This window comes from Hippocampus guttulatus, chromosome 5, assembly GCF_054856545.1.
Source record: "Hippocampus guttulatus isolate MCC_2025c chromosome 5, RoL_Hgut_1.0, whole genome shotgun sequence".
Lineage (NCBI taxonomy): Eukaryota > Metazoa > Chordata > Actinopteri > Syngnathiformes > Syngnathidae > Hippocampus > Hippocampus guttulatus.
The window spans coordinates 8,334,556-8,352,334 of record NC_141265.1 but is presented as its reverse complement, the minus strand read 5'-3'; the positions used below and the strand labels follow the sequence as shown (position 1 = coordinate 8,352,334).

Genomic DNA, 17,779 nt, shown 5'->3' with positions numbered 1-17,779 from the left:
CTGTTGCTACAATACAGCTTGAGCAAGTCCAAAAATGCACTCAATTTAATCATCAAAAATAATGCCTTCAGTGAGTTTGGCTACACCCACACCTTTCACGACTCAAAGCAGTAGCAATATGGTAAATGTTTTCTTATTGATTAAAACACTCAACCAGACTAATGATTTTCTCTTGGCTGGACCCAAATACACAAACCATCCAGCAGACATAGTGCTGAAACATGGGGCCCAAGCTCTCGGTGCAGATGGAAATACGAAAACAATAAGATAAAGTCATCATGTGCATACGAAACAAAAGTATTGAAACACAACTATGAATGAAGTAATATGGACCAACTTTATCAAATTTCATCTTCATATATTGAGTTTCAAGTTGCAGTCCAAATGTCATAGGTATGTTTCGAACAGACTAGCTTAAACAATTGATTAGATTTTCAGCTATGTGTGCATGTGTGCAATGTCATCATTGCTAAGGTGTACAGGACTTGAGAATAAACAAAGAGGTGAAGATGCTGCACAAAGCATGAAATGACAATTACAGGTTCTGTAACCTGCAAGTATTGTTGGCAGCTGATGTTAACAGCCTTTAAATGTTACCTTCATCAGCTATAAATGGAAATCATGGAAACTACAGTTCGAGGAAATTCGGAAGCCAGAAATACAATGTGTTGAAGGGAAATTGGAAACACAATCTCTTGAAGCTTGAGTATTAACAACATGGAAATCTTATGTTGCCCTGCAGTCTGATGCACCCAACAACATTTGAATTATTGATTAAGGTGATTCTGAGCTGAAATTGCATGACTTTTGTATCCTAGAAATGCAGGCCAACTATAATGACAATGGCGCAAACACGATCACATTGCATTGCTCATGACAAAAGCAAAAATAACACAAATACTGTCATTCAATCAGCTTTCTCAGCCTTCTTTTTTTAAACACTTTTAGCAGCTGTGTTCTTTTGACCGCTGTTAGCTGTAACCAGTCCTAAAAGTGACACGCTGCTCTAGACAAAGTCCAGACACTCATGGTGGCACTGCTGCATGGTTTCACACAGCCTTGCTTTGTTTCCACAAAGAAAAAAAGAGTCTTTGATAAGCGTTTTGGCTCCCTCTGTTGAGCTCAGAGAATCTCCTAATTAAATTGTTCTGCTGACAAGCCTCCTGAAAGACAGAGGACTGAGACTGTTGATGTTGAAATACAATTACATTATTAAAGATGTTTTGCTTTGCATGGTGCACATATTTTAACAGGTTTGAAGTGGCCTCATGTGCCACTTGAATGTGAAGTGTAACATTTCTCGTTGATTCAGATGGCGACATTGAGGGAGTCTCTTGAAAGTTGTGAAATAGTTTTAGAAAAGTGTAGTAGGCTTTATAGCAGACAGTCATTAACATATAATATATATTATATACACACACACACAGAGAGAGAGAGAGAGAGAGAGAGAGAGAGAGATAAATAAATAAACAGCTGTCAGATACTGCATGATGTTTCATCACTGTCCCACAATGTATGGCTGGACCAAAGTGCCAGATTAGACTATTCCTGAGTATTCTCAAGGTGAATGCTATTTCTACATTCACATCAGCTAGGTGCGGCATGGCTCAGTGAGAGTTGTCGTTTCCCAAGGCACAGGTTGGTGGTTCGATCTCCTGCCATTGCAACCTTGAAGTTGCCTTGAGCAAGCTGCTGAACCCTCAGTTGCTCCTCAGTAGGTGAATGAGGTGATAGTGTGAAGTACTTTGACTACCCAAGGGAGAAAAGCACTATAAAGTGATAGCCCGTTTACCGTTCGCAACTTTAAATCGGCAATAAATTGTAGCCTTAATACTGGGAAAAAAGCTCCGCCTCTGTCTGATGTGCATCAAATTTCTCATACAAGTGCAACTACGAAAATATACACAGTAAATGTTGTCGACTTAAATCATGTTAAAACATAATAACTGAAAAAATCAAGCTTGCAGGTGCAGCAATGCAGTTATGTTGCCAGGCAGATTAGAGAAAAAAAAACAAAACAAAACATTAGACAACAGACAAGTGCACAGTGTTGCTATGGCAGCGACCTAGAGCTTCACTGCTCTGCACAGCGGAAATAAAACCAAAAACAAAGGGAGATATTTGAAGAGATTTGACCCCAAACAGCATGACTCATGTTTAACTATACTGAAGAAAAGTATGAATGCAACTTTGGGACTGAGAATTTTGTCACGGTATCACTGTGTATTAAAAATTCCATCAATAAAACATACCTGTGTATTCGTAGACCATAACATACGTCTGCTCGTACCATAACACTGCCACCACCATGAGCCACTCGAGCCACAACGTTGATATCCGCAAAATGCTTACCCACATGACATCATCCATGCTATCTTGCATCTGACCTCTACAGTGAAAACTAGGATTCATCAATGAAGAGAAACCCTCTACAAAGTGCAAGATGCCATTGAATGTGAGCATTTGCCCACTCAAGTCGGTAACAGCAACAAATGGCAGACAGGTTGAGGTCCGCGTGAGGACAATGAGCATGCAGATGTGCTTTGCTGAGACAGTTTTTGGCAGTTTGTGAAGAAATTATTTGGTTTTGCAAAAAGATTGCTGCAACCACTGTCTGAGTGGCTAGTCTCAGATGATCTTGCCGGTGAGCATGCTGGATGTGTAGGGCCTGGGCTGGTATGACTTCACTTGCTTGGTCTGCGGTTTTGTGACTGGTTGAATGTACTGTCAAATTGTCCGAAACACCTTTGGAGATGGTTCATGGTTGTGAAATGAACATTTACTTCAGATCAACAGTTCTGCTGGACATTCCCGCAGTGAAGCATTCCAATTACATGCCCCCATAAAACCTGTGACATCTGTGGCATTGTGCTGGGTGGATGGTAAAACCACACCATGGCCTTTTATTGTGTGCAGACTCAGGCACACCGGTGCGATATTCATGCTTTCTCATAACATCTTGATGTCACAAGGGGGAATGAATATCTCTGCAATGGAGAAGTAGTCACTAAACACAGATTTAAACAGATTTATTAACTATATTTGAGAGAAATGGGTCTTTTGTATTCACACTGTACATAGAAAAAGTCTTTGAACTTTGAATTTGTCTAATGAAAAATCCTAGCAAAAAAGGCTAAATGCTTGTTCATACAACTATTTTTGCATTTAAATGCAAACCCTGTTGACATTTTATAGTGTTGCATATTCATATTCATCTTTTAGAAATCATTAACATGATGAATGTCCTTCGCAAAAATTAATATGATTCTTTTTTAATGTTATTAAAAGTAATTTGAGCAAAAAATATATATGATTTTAGATCTGTGTATCAAATAGGTAGTCCATCGCATTAATTCCTACCTAAACAGTAGCTCTCAGTTCCAAAAAGTTGGTAACCCCTGGTCTAGGGTGTCGGCTACTACTGCCCAAAGTCAGTTGAGATGGGCTCCAGACCACACCAAATACCCTAATGAGGACAAATGCTATAGAAATTGGATGGATAGTTTATTTAGATCATGCTTTTTAATGCAGCACTTCATGTGATATTCGTCTGATTTTCTACATTTTACAATCATAGGTTTTTTTGTTTTTTGTTTTTAAACTTCCAACATTATTGCTAACAGGGCCATCAAAAACACTGTTGCATTCCATATTATGCATGACATGTCAGCATCAGCATCTGATTAATACCATGTATTTTTATTGAATCTTCAGCAAAACAGCAATAATTTCTAAGGTTTTAACAACCTATTGTCTGCAGTAGCACAAATGAGTCAGGTGATGGCAATATTGTATCCTTTTTGTGATTCTTTTTTTCATAACCTTCAATGAACACACATCTTTACATTTTAGTTTCATGTGAGAAAAGACAAGAGGTTTGAGGGTGAAAACTGTAAGACAAGTGTTATATACCCCCACAATAATTTCACACCATCCGTAAGCACCTTCAGATCAGTCACAAAAAGGTCACAGAAATCTTATGTATTGAAGTACATCCGAAAAGAACAAAGTAGTCTACTAAAAAGAATTCTCAAGGAACTGCGGTTGTGCCAAAACTGTGGTCTACCAAGTTCATTTGATGTAGGTGAATATCTTTGCTATGTCAGAAAAAAATATTCTCATCTAGAAATAACAAGAAAAATATTCCCAAACAATTGCTTCCATCTTATGTTATTTAAGCGAAGTGGAGATTGTGCAAATTAAAACCAGGTTTTGTTTAAATGCTGTTGTTAAGACGTAATCTTTTTAGTTTCCGCAATGGCTTCATTTCTGTAATATTTTTCCATCATGTGTCCACTGGCTCTGTCCTTTGAAAAAAAGACTATTCCACTCAAACGTTACCTTTTTTTTCTTACACGTGTAGCCTTCCTAATTGCATTGGCTGTATTTTAAAACATAATGATCCTTCAATAGACGCAAAAAATAACTCCTATTTGAGAGAACAACAAAGGATTGGATGACTAAACACCATTTGGCAACAGAAAAGAAAGCCCACCACCCCACACGCACACACAACAAGCAAAAAAAGTGGTCAACCAGCTTTCTCCCAATAGCTGTAAATTATTTGAATGATTCATGATTAATTAATGAACACAGAAAAGACAGAGCGTGTCTTTTAAAATTCAGGCAATCCCCATTATAAACAGGTTCAACACACCTGTTTTGCCCATGCTTGGATGCTATCTTAGCTGGGTTGCAATGAAAATGTCTTTCCAGGTATAACAGGTGACTGGTTGTCATTATGAGGGTGGGGTATTTGAAAATAAAACCAATATAATTTTAATGACCAATCAGAGCTTCAAACAACTATTGCCTTTGCTAATTGTGTGCCACTAATATTATACCAACGCCATGAGGGAAACATAAGGACAACAGTTTGTAATTTCCATTAACTTGAACATTATTATTTGCGTGGCTGGGTGCTGAGGAGTAAGTGTGAGTGTACTTAATGAAGTTCACGGTTCATGCAGAATGTGAAGTTGAAGTAAAACAATTAAGTTTCTTTTTCATCAATTGATCCATTTTTCTACCATTTGTGGCAGGGATCACCAACCTTTGTTCATGTTAATTAATGAAATTCAGCTATGTAAAGGCACTGATCTTGCTACAGTACTACAGTCGATGCTACTCACAACAACTAGGAAAGAGATAAATATCAAGATGCAACATTTTTTTAAAATGTTGTAAATATCTGCCAGCCGAGGTCTAGGGTTCGATTCCGGCCTTCCTTCCTGTGTGGAGTTTGCATGTTATCTCCGTGCCTGCGTGGGTTTTCCCTGGGTACTCCGGTTTCCTCCCACATTCCAAAGTCATGCATGGCAGGTTAATAGAACACTCGAAATTGTCCCTAGGTGTGAGTGTGAGAGCAGAGCAAATGGTTGTATGTCTGTGTGTGTCCTGCAATTGGCTGGCAACCAGCTCAGGGTGTCCCGCGCCTACTGTCCAAAGACAGCTGGGATAGATTCGAGCATGCCTGTGACCCTTGTGAGGATTAGCGGCTCAGAAAATGGATGAAGGGGTTCATCCATGGATGGATGGATGTCTGCTAGTTATACATTTTCATATGATCATTTCTAGAAAATCACAATGTCCCATCACAGATGAGCTATTTTTAGAACTGGCCCTGGCTACTCATGTGGTGCTTGGGGGCTAAAATGATGTGGCGGGCCAGCACTAGCCCCCGGACTTTGAGTTTTACACCTGTGGTGTACTGTAGATGTTCCTACAGACGCTATTGCATAAATCATACATATTGCCCCCCCCCCCCCCCCAAAAATGTTATAAACACCTCTCAATGAGATGTGACACACGTGAACAACATTGCAGCCCACAAAAAAAACCGTATTGTTTAGTGAATACCTCTTGAATGAATACAGTAGATGTTATGTCACAGTACTGTATTGTTGTGGTGCGTGCAAATGTCGCTAATGAATAAGACTTTCTTCCCAAGAAATGATCCCCCCCCGTCCCCGCTTCCCCCTTTCTCAGCCTGCTCGCTCTCCCCCGCCCCTTACAGCAGGCATGATGGCGGAAATACTGTAGTAGACTTCGGGACGAGCAGGATTAGTGCATTACCCGCGCTCGATTATCCATTGTAAATAGTTATTTATTCATTGAGAGAAATATTTGGGGGGTTCCCACCACCACAACGCCATGACACGCTGGGTTCCCACAAAGAAAGAGAAGTACGGCGTGGGTAAGTTTTCCCAACAAGTGGGCTCACCACGTTTGTTGTGCCATTTGAAAGTTTGCCGAGTGAACTCCAAGCAAAAGTCAAGTCACTTGAAAAGAGGGGAGGACAAGCCAAGATGAATGTGTTGTTGTTAATAGGTGGTGGATGAAAATAACTCCTTACGATTTCCATGATTGAACTTTACTTTCGGTGTTTTTTTACGGCGCTTCGGAACCCTGGAAAAGGATTCAGGATTTCAGCGGGCATGCCAACCATTCTTGTATGTAATCTCATTGAGCCGACATGGAAGGAACTAAAACCATGGATTTTATTTTCGTCGAAAGCCCGTTGTAGGGCTTCCTACGGGGTAAAACAAAATGGCATCAAGTGGGACTGTAGTACATGTGGCAAACTAGCAAAGAGTTTGCAGTTGTTTGCCATTCTTCTTTGGACTTTACCTCTCACGGCTTGTAGTTTTCTAAAGGTGTGGCCTTGATACCTGTGTGTGCAGACTGCCCGTCCTACACCCTCAAGGCAAACCTGTGCATCTTCTGTCCAAGGGAGAAATCCTTCTCTGTCATCAGAATTACAATGCTCTGCAAAGACATGGCTTTCTGTAGAAAAGTGTGTCCTGTGCAACAGTTGCGTTGCTTATCACAAGAGTCCTGAATGTTCCGAAAACGTGTCATGCATCTTTGTGGTTTGAAGCCCAAACCTTGCATATTTTAATGCCGCTACTCCTTCTGATTCTGCTGTCATTGAACATCCTGCTGCCGTTCCAGCTGAAATCATTTTGATCTAACTGTATGTTTATACACAAACATCGCCCCTTTTGGTGAGATATCACCTTGTGTTTTGCGGGTGAAGTTTCATGTTATTAATCCTTTCAGATCTCAAAAGGCACTGCTCTTGAGTCTGTAGTCAATGCTGTTCTCCTGTTTTTTGCAGCAGAAAAAAGACAGGAATCGCTAAGATCATTCTTAATCCTAAGAAAAGCTATTAGACCGTGAACATCTCGTCATCAGTCTGATTAGTCAGAGCTTGCCTGATTTGGGGAAACTACATTTGAGACGGAAGGAGACATATTATGAAAGCATATTTAATGTAGGTTTATGGGAGCCATGGGCAATGGATCTAAAACTAACCTATGACAGTCAACTAGCCACAAGATTACAATTCCCACAGGTACAGTACAGTGGCATTCATTAATATTGTTGCTCTAATTGTTTTTTGGGGGGGGGTGGGGGGGACACATAATCTGACATGGTTACCATGCAGTGGGAAGTCGTTGGGTTGTTTGGCTGGGTCCTACGTCTGCTTGAAGGTAAATAAGACTGCCTCCAAGCTCTTTACAAAAAAGCAGCCATCCTTATTAGTAGCAACTGATATGCATCAGAGCTTTTGGGATTGCTCATATTGCCTCATCGTCTGAAGTGACAAGAGTTCAGGAAGTAACAAAGTATGTGACTGTACATTGTTGCTAGCCACATTCTTTTTTCACTCTCCAACCCCGCTAAATACGTAGGAAGCAGGTTGAAATGTTTTTTCGTTTAAGATGCAACAACAGATAGATTTCTAGTATACAAAAAATGTTATTGGTTTATTGGTGGAAAAAAACAGTGATGTAGATATTGCCAGTTATTCTATTACAAAAATGCAACATATTATCACTGGCTATCTTTTCTCAGTTTATTAAGTGACATTAAACGGACGTGTATTAAATGAGAAAATTCATCTGTTAGTGTTGCTGTATGAAATTATAAAATATAATCAGAAGAAGCAAAGTAGCCTACATATTTTTGCACTAATGCACCATAGATATCAAGTGAAATAAGTTGCATACAAAATAAAGTTTCAGGCATTTTTCGCTAGAAAAATAAAAGCAGTGAAGAATATTATTCCAATTTCACAGTTTCAAGTTCAGAAGATCAACAGGACATACTGCACACACGTGGCGGTGATCTAAAAAATAGGCACGCGGTTAACAATTCTTTCACAAATTAATTATTGTTATAATTTTTGGGGTTCATTTTTGAAAATATATAAAAACATTTCCATCGCTTTAATAAAAGACAGGACATAAAAATTGACAGTGGAAAAAAGTGCACAAACAGGATGCTGCGTTAAGACTGCACAGAAAGGAAGACTTCATTAATTTCACGTGTAGCTTGATTAGAAATTAGTTTAGCTTTGAACTCATAAATACAACTCTGTATTGATATCTTCCACTTTTATGGCAACACTTTCAACATGCAGGTACGTCCATGTTGGGTCTATGGTGTGCAGGCGCCCAAATTTCATGAGGCGAGTGAAAAGAATTATAGGTTGTCCATATACAACCAAACGAAGTCTCCTCGATTCTAAAAAAAGACACATTTATTATAACTATTGGGGTACACAATTTCATGCACGCCCGTAGCTGGGTTCCATTCTCTTGAATGTGAGTCGTGTATACCAACCATCAAACTCTGCTGCCAAGCCTCTCTACCTCTGACGACAGATCCAAAGCACCCAAAACAGGTGATCTGGAACAACAACTAGCAGGAAATCACTAAGTTAGGTACTGTTGCATTTATTAATCACAGAAACCTGTCTCAAAATTCAGATTCCTCATGCTTCTGTGCAACTGTACTTGAGACTAACTGTGTCACAAAGTGAAATGACATTACCAGATGATGATGTCCAATAATGCACAGACACCTACCGGCAACTTTATTGTACGCTGGCCATAATAGGCAGGGGCGTCCATGAAAAAGACATTGCTTGGATGGCAACATATGTTTCTCTAAAACCTGTTTGTACCTTTCAGCATTAACGGTGCCTTCACAGATGTGTAAATTACCCACATCATTGGCACCAACACAGCCCCATACCATCACAGATGCTGGCTTTGCATCTATAACAGTCCAGATGGTTCTTTTCTTTTTTGGCCCGGAGCACACAACGTCCACAATTTCCAAAAACAATTTGAAATGTTTATGGAACTCTCTAAATTGTCCCTAGGTGTGAGTGCGAATAATTGTTCGTCTATGCGTGCCCTACGATTGGCTGGCATCCAATTCAGGGTGTACCCCACTCACTGCCCAAAAACAGCTGGAATAGGCTCCAGCACGCTTGCGACCCTTGTGAGGATAAGCGGGTTAGAAAATGGATGGATGGATGGATAGCTTCAACATTCACTGACATCTTCTTCAGAAATTGTCAGCTGAGCGTTGTGATCATGGTCGATCATGTGATCTTCTATATCGGCTACGTCCTGCGTCACCTGGCGTTCTCTGGAGAAGCGAATCCCAAGTGTGCCACAGCAACAAAGCCCAGGATCAGGGGACACAAACACTCTTCAACTTAGCTGCCTCAGAGATCTATCCGTGCAAAGGTTTCAAAACGGAATCAGAATGGAATCATTTCATGTTTTGTCAAGTGTTGTTCTTTAGACTCAAGTGTGATAACTTAAGCAAGTCAAAGTGTGTGGTGAAATGTAGCCTCCAGCACATGCAAGTTGAGACAGATCACGACTCATAGTTCTATGTGCTTGACGGGCTGCATGTTGTTGCAGCTCCCGAGAGTCGTAACAACCTGCGAGCTACGGTTTGTTCTTATACGTGTATATATTTGCCTGTGCATGCAGTCTCACTTGATCATGCCCATAACTCTGTAATAGTGGTGATTTAAAAACACTGACAGGGTCACCTTCATGATAACAGCGGTTACAGGAAAGTTTAGGGTTCACAAGTGAGTCAGCTGGGAAAAACTGAATTTGCAGGATAGAAATATTGACCTCCAGGGAAAAAAAGAGGCCATAAAGCCACCATTTTTTGAGCCTGGGCTCAAGCTACCTGCCACCTATCTGCTCAGGCTCTTTATAAGATTGTTAACTTAAGGCATAATTCCAATTACAAAATGGCTTCAACTTCACAGTTTACTGTTAGAGTAAAGGGGAGTTGGAATAAATTAGTAGATCTACAGTACACTGCTAGACATGCTCACCCTTATACAAAGAGTTGAAACTTTGATCCATTTTTTTGATCCTGTCCTTTCAGCAATCTACAATTATGATCCCGTTGGTGAACTGGAGCTGTGTTTACAGGTTGGGGACACTGTGCACATACTGGAGAAATTGGAAGGTAAGCAAGCCCAAATACACAACAGGCCATGACACCCCTATCTTCCATCTCTAAACAAACTGCTGCAGGAAATAAGAAATGTTAAGCTAACTGTCATTAAATATATTATATGTAATATAAAAATGAGCATGCAGGCTTGTACATTGACCTCCTGAATCCAAGACATTACTCCCACAGTCTCTCTCCCCTCAGTGTAACATGATTCTTTCATTTTAATCTCCTCAGGCTGGTATCGGGGATACACACTACGAGAGAAATCACATAAGGTATGGGTATCATTAGCATATATTTTGTGTTTTATCCTTTCCAAATATTCCCCAAGGGCTTTCCTCCACGTTTGTAGCTCCTATGAACGGGAAGAGTATCTTGTTAACCATTACGCGAGTCTGGTAATGAAGTCTATTTGCCAGGCCGTAGAGATTCATTGTGAAGCTGGAAATTTTAAGTTAAGTTTTATTTCACAAATATGAACCTCGGGTCGCCAAAATACAGAAGGTGGCGGGTGCTGCCGGTTGGCGTCGGACGCAATCAGTGTACCTTTTCTTCAAAATCATCACTTTTCAGGAAACCAAAAATGTGGTATGTTTGTTTAGCCATTTATGTTGCATTTTCAAAAAGAGAATGTGATTTTCAAAACTTTAGATTGGTTAATAGTTTGCGAGATAAATAAATAATAGCTGACCGAAATGATCTATTTGGGGTGGGGGGGCAATACGGGGGTTTTGACTCGATGCCAGCAATAGGTCGAGCATTTGGCATACTTAGTGTACTTGGTAGAATTATACAAATTGATGATAGATTTTGACATTGTAATGCCAAGTCAACATGATGCCATCAAAGACTGACAACAGTTGAAGATAGATTTGCAAAGTATTATACTCTAACATCACCTTTGTTTGCAACAAACACTGGCTGACGTTAGTTAATTTACATAACTTTAGAAGAAGACAAAGTAAACATTACCACAGCAAAAACTTAAAACATCAGTAAAAAGCACAAACATAATAGCTGACAGCAAAATAAATTCAAATTTGTCTTATTTGTATTAGTTCAACAAAATACAAATGCTTTCAATCACAAAAAAACAAAAACAATTTTGAACATTTTTAAACACTTTAGAACAATTGAACAAGAAATCAACTTTTTTACATACTACTGATATTTTTATTGATATCCAGGTCTTTTAGTGCACCAAAATATTTTTTATTATGTAAGCCTTTGGGGAGTATAAAATCTCATTGAATACGTTTGACATCCCAACCACTCGACTGAAGGATGGAAGCCTGGTGATTTGATTAGGTAGAGTAACGAGTGGCGAGATGGACCATTGATTGCAATTCAGTAAAATAGAAAAGTAAGCGCTTTGTTACAGCTGCAGCTTTTGTGAAAGTGCTATCTAAATACAGATGTCTTGTATTTCACCCCCAACATTGATATATGCCAACTTTTATAGATTGACAGAAAGCCTATATTTAGATATTAGGTGCTATTAACGTTTACTGCATCGAGGGCCTTTTTGTCTGTTTGCGTGTGAAATTGCCCAACTATTTGAATGCACCTCACGTCTCGCCAATCGTGAGAGATGTCAATGTTTAATGTCAGCTTCTTGTTATGACCCTTTCCGTGATCGAAATAGTCAATAGGCTGCAACTGTTGCTTAACAAATTGTTTCCGCCTTTTAAGATAATGATTGCTGAATGCAAGTTAATGGTTCAAGACTCAACCCCGCATATCAATATCGTGTTTGACAACAGTAGTTCCAACAGTATTTCTAATTCCACATGTACCACTGAAGCTAGACAAGTGCACCTAGTCTCCATTGCCAAAATGCAGGGCGGATCGTGAGTGCCTCAGTGAATGGGAGTGAGCCATCCTTTATGAAGCAAATACTGTCGTACTAGTTTAGTTAAATGTCCGTTAATGTGGCAAAGTACACATCCAGACTTGGATGTTTATTTATTTAATTTATACAGGAAGGTTTTAACCTGACGCACATTCGATATTCTGCGTACAGTCTGTCAGATGGACACAGAGTTGGAACGCCTAGGCTGTATGTACCAGTAATAGCATTATAACATGCACTCGTGCCGTTTGACCGGTTGACATTTTTACCAGCACACATTGAAAAAAATGGGAGCGTTTACAAGCACATTTGGCGCACTGTTGAGCCCTGAATTATGTGAAGCACATTGAGTTACCCTTGAAATGCAGTATATAAATACACCTGCCGTGCTTACAATGTAAGTGTCAAAGTCATGTTGAGGTTCACGTTGAAAGTCAGCTTGCGGATATTTCTTTTTATATCACCTTAATATTGTAAAAAAAAAAAAAAGTACTTGAAAGAATGAATTTTGATAAGGGATATAACAATACGTCAAAGTTAAGGATTGAATCATACCTCGATATCTGACACACAAATGTACTGCAGTCACTGAGTCCTGCAATAATGTCCCTGAAAAAGTTTAAAAATATGAAATTTTTGACCAATTCTTCTCAAGTTGAATGGGTGCTTGGAAAATGTCAACAAACATATTTTGCACGGATTGGCAGGAATGCGTGCTGGTCGACGCAGATGATGCGTTTGCCATGAGGCGAATCAGGGCTGGTTGGTGGGGAGGTGGCAAAGAGTGGCTGTTTAAATGACTGCTCTCACACACACAAGCTGATAAGATCTGATTTATTCTGCAGAACATTAATATAAATGCTCATTTTAAGTGTAAAAAATAGTTGCTGTAAAACAGACTTTTTTTATTTTATTTTATTTTTTTACTTTGTACGCATACGGTGCTCCATTTAACAACACACATACACATGGCCGATCGTTGAGTGATTTGACCCAGTTATGGAAAAAGTTGGTATTGAGATTCCAAACGTGCTCGGGACGAGCTCTCATCACGGGATATGGAACATAACCAACTGAAAGAAGACAAAACATTTACTTCTGCAGATGGAAAAATGTTCCATTATATGGCTGCAAAGTCGATGGACTCTAACAACACTCAAAAGGAAGCGATGGAAAATGGAGCAAATGAGTGAGTCTTAAAAAGGAAGTGATCAGTTGCAACTTTCAACTGCTATGTTGGCAAGTGAAAATGAGAAATTTAAATCGACTGGGTGTTGGGCCTAGAATTAAATTGATTTTGGGATAAAGCTGTCACATAAAATTTCACAAAAGTGAAGCACTGTGAATACTTTCCTGATGCACTGTAAAAATGAAACTGTAGAATCATGAATAATGGTCATATTTTAAATACTGTGCCCATATTCAGGAATCTCAGTAAGGATGTTTATCTCCTTTCATTTATAATGGCTATAGAGATATTAGCAATTAAAGTGATATTAGATAAAACCATGCAATAGCTTTACATTAATAATCTATCCATCCATCCATCCATTTTCTTCTGCTTATCCGAAGTTGAATCGCCGGGGCAGCAGCTTTAGCGGGAACACCCAGACTTCCCTTCCCCCAGCTATATTCAAACACATGAAAGATGTTTGTGATAATATGATAATGGGCAAAACTCTTGAACCTATGACAAGAAAAGCTGTTTCTGGATAGCTACATGTATTGGCAAAAAGCTGATCAATTCACCATGTAAAAAAAAAGGCAGTTGTGAGCAAGCAAGCTCATATTTGGATATTTAGATTGTGTGAAACGATGTTTTAATTTGTTAAAGTTTGTATGTAACCTTTGTGTATTTAATTCAGCTGCTTAAATGCAGTATGGCACACTCTAGTGTCTAATTCTGTAATTATTATAATCTGAATGTCTACTGTGGTTCTCTCTATTTCCCTCTAGTGGTTAAACCTAAAAATACCCGTGATCGACCCGGTGCGTGCGTGCGTGTGTGCGCGTGTGCGTGTGCGTGTGCGTGTGTGTGTGTGTGTGTGTGTGTGTGTGCGCGCGCGTGTGCTTGCACGCTCGCATCCATGCACATGCACGCATATGCACGCACGCACGCTACGATGAGCAACAGCCGTAACGGTCCCGAAAATGAACGAAACCTAAACCTACAGACACACAAATCTTTTTTTTCCCCTCCCATTTCCCTCACCCACCCCTCGTGATCGACTTGGGACCAGTAATCGATTGGCCGGTTGGGCGCCCCTGTTCTAGAGGTTAAACTGATATCACTTATTTTGAACAGGTTTCTTCCTCTTTGTACTCTATGGCTGATTTATGAAGACATCACATTAATGATATAATAAGTAACTGTTAGGAAAAAATAGTCACTTTGCTGCAGTTGGTTCTTTTTTTTTGGTTCTGAATGTGGTGATGGGATTCGGCCGCCGTTTAGTACAGAGCTGGATCTATTCTGTGAGATAGAGGGCTGTTGGCCACCCCAAATTCCTCAACTATTTGCAGACCTAAGAAAAAAAAGGTTTGGACACTCCTGGTCTAGATAAAATGAAAGTGTGTTGATTTGATTTTCAACTTTTTTTTGGATCATTAAAGTGTTTGATTCTTTCCTCAGGGAATTTTTCCATCCTCATATATTCACTTAAAGGAGGCTTCAGTTGAGGGAATAGGGTAAGATCACTCATCAATAAAAATGTCATTTTGTAATACTACACTTTGGCTTTGGGGTGCTTCACCTCTCGTGACACACAAGTGCATTTATAATGATCTCAAGTGGAGGTTCAGAAATTCTTTTTTTGGCTGTGAAAGGAAACCATTTATTTATCATATACAAATGCTCTTGTACCTGTTCAAATTACTGTATATGATACGCTCTGTGAGCAACGAGCCACTTTTTCAATAACCTATTATTCTGCTTTTGTGGCTGTTAGCCAGCAGGAAATAATTATTCCAGCAGATTTACCACTGGTGCAGGAGCTCAGAGCTACTCTGAGGGAATGGGCACAGATATGGCACAAGCTCTTTGTGGTAGGTACACTGTATTCTGTCTTTATTTGCATACATTTAAGTACACTCTGAGTACTTTCTTTTTTTTTATTTTTTTTTAGATGTAGAAGAACATTTTGTTGCCTTGAGAATTGCAGTGTTACAAGTTGTTACATTTTTTGTGTGTGACAGGCGAACAAAGCCTCCCTGTTCAGGAGTGTTCAGCAGATGGCCTACAGTCTGATGGAATATCGATCACAGATAGTGTCTGGAACACTACCCAAGGATGACCTTGTAGAACTAAAAAAAAAAGTAACTGCCAAGATTGACTATGGAAACCGGTATGAATCTTGCTGACTTACTGCCCTATCATAATTTGCCCTCTGCCACTATTGTAAAAGTGACAGTCTGTGAACCCATGTGAAAATGTGCGACTCTCAGGATTTTGGGCTTGGATCTGGTTGTGCGAGATGAAGCAGGAAACACACTGAATCCTGACTTTACAAGCACTGTCAGTCTGTTCCGTGCCCATGAGACTGCATCCCGTAGCGTTGATGACAGGATACAAGAGGAGAAGGCATGAGAATTTATTGTTGATCATGTCATTTGTATATCTGTAGAACAATTTTGCTTTTGATAATATCTGTTTTTTAATTGTTTGTTTTGTTTTGTTTCCAGACACGGTTACAAAATCTGGAAAGGAGGCGCCAGGCTCTGTTTAGTTCTGTTCACACCTACAGCCTCCTCATGAACCTGAAAAACTTTGTATGCAACATTGGAGAAGATGCTGAGCTGCTCATGTCTCTTTATGACCCAGATCAGTCAGAATTTATCAGGTTCGCTTCTCACTTTTTCTCAACTGTACAGTGTAACGCCAAGGTTATTTTTGATTTAATGTGGATTGATGACAAACGGTAGAAAGTGATTCTTTTTAATGGTCTAAAATGTGTCAAAGGCCGACGTGCTAGAGAATGATTTGCATTGTAAAACTGGAATATAAAATTCCTCCGAAATGATGATAATGTGCATGTGACTCATGGTGAATAATTGAAGACTCAAAACTGCTGCATCTTCGACATGATAGATTCTTAGCACCTTGAACAATGTAGGGCAAGGATAATCATGAATTCATCTGAACCCATCTCTAAATATATCAGAGAAAAATATGAAGGTGTTGCAGCCATCAAATTCAACAAAATAATTATTTGCTAAAAACAATCATGTTTATCAGTTTGACATGCAATATCTTGTCTTTGTAGTATATTCGAGTCAATATCAACATCATTTGCAAATCATTGTATTCTATTTTTATTTGTTTTTACCAATGTCCCAATGTACTTCGTTGGAATTGGGTTTGCCTCAGTGCAACACATTCAATAACGTCATACTGTGCACACCTCCAGATGGATACATGGACGACAAGTCAAGGATGTCGTTGACGTGCTAGCTTTGGCATGTTATTGCTGGATCCAACACTCACCATCACCATGAAATTATAAACGGATAAAATTATAAGATACCCATCCAATAAATGAGCCCACGAATAAGTTAAGGTAGAACTAAGATGGTTGGTCAACTGCAACGCATGCACTCCAAGAGAGTATCACTTAGCTATACTTGTTTTGTATGACCAACGAATGATAATTCATGTCACTATGGGGTGGAGCGTCGTCTGCAAATAAGTATTTATGGCAGCACTTGAGCCCAGAGCATGGATGTAAACAACATTGCACATTAACACTGCATAATAATGTACACTAATACACTGCACACTCCTTGAAAATGAGTTTTAGTCTCTGATAATTTGAATGGTATTTTCCCTCTGGACAGTTGAGCGTTGTTGTAGTTTATCTTCAACCTATTGATTTGGTAAAAAAAAAAGGGGGGGGGATCAATATGTCTCTCAGCCGATTTGAATTAATTATTCCATGAGACACTTTTCAGCCATATCGCTCATCCATAAATCAAATTATATTTTAAATGGTATTTTTCTTATTTTAATTTTCGTGTTTATTTTCTCATCTCATTTTCACACAAAAAGAATGAACTTATTTACTCATTCATTCAATCGAATTCACAGCAGATCGCAAAAATCTTTATGTAAAAGCAATTCCAAAGTCTGTGCCATAATATGTCTACATCAAATCCCAATACATGGATATATTTGTAGAGGTTTGCATCACATATGTAGATTTAAATTTTTTATTTATATATATATATTTTTAATGCAATTCCTGAAGTGGTCCATGTTTAAATTTATGCAGTGAGAACTTCCTGGTGCGGTGGGACAGTATGGGGATGCCTAAAGAAATTGAAAAACTCAACAACCTGCCAGCACTCTTCACGGTAACCAAATCCAACCTATTGAACATTACTTCAGGTTCAGACTACTAAACTGATGAAATCTGAGACAAGGAGGACAATTTACTACTGAATAGTTGCTCATTTACTGAATGTTAGACCGAGCTGTTATTCTTTTCACATATTTAACAAATAAATCACAATTTTAATGTACCGTATTTTCCACACTAAAAGGCACACTGGTTTATGAGGCGCACCTTCAATGAATGGCCTATTTTGTAATTTTTTCATACATTGGGCGCACCGCATTATAAGACGATATCTTCAATGCATCCA

General features: G+C 39.2%; 1 protein-coding gene across 1 annotated transcript in view; it reads left to right on the top strand.

The window, feature by feature from the left end:
* The first annotated feature begins 6,032 nt into the window (after positions 1–6,032).
* Positions 6,033–17,779, top strand: part of dock5 (dedicator of cytokinesis 5) — a 37,805-nt gene continuing 26,058 nt past the window's right edge. The window contains exons 1-9 of the mRNA XM_086111611.1: positions 6,033–6,196; positions 10,213–10,296; positions 10,522–10,562; positions 14,772–14,827; positions 15,088–15,184; positions 15,335–15,483; positions 15,584–15,719; positions 15,821–15,978; positions 17,407–17,488. Coding sequence (XP_085967737.1) covers positions 6,154–6,196; positions 10,213–10,296; positions 10,522–10,562; positions 14,772–14,827; positions 15,088–15,184; positions 15,335–15,483; positions 15,584–15,719; positions 15,821–15,978; positions 17,407–17,488 — 846 coding nt within the window. The 5' untranslated portion in view covers positions 6,033–6,153. The remainder of the gene's footprint in view (positions 6,197–10,212; positions 10,297–10,521; positions 10,563–14,771; positions 14,828–15,087; positions 15,185–15,334; positions 15,484–15,583; positions 15,720–15,820; positions 15,979–17,406; positions 17,489–17,779) is intronic.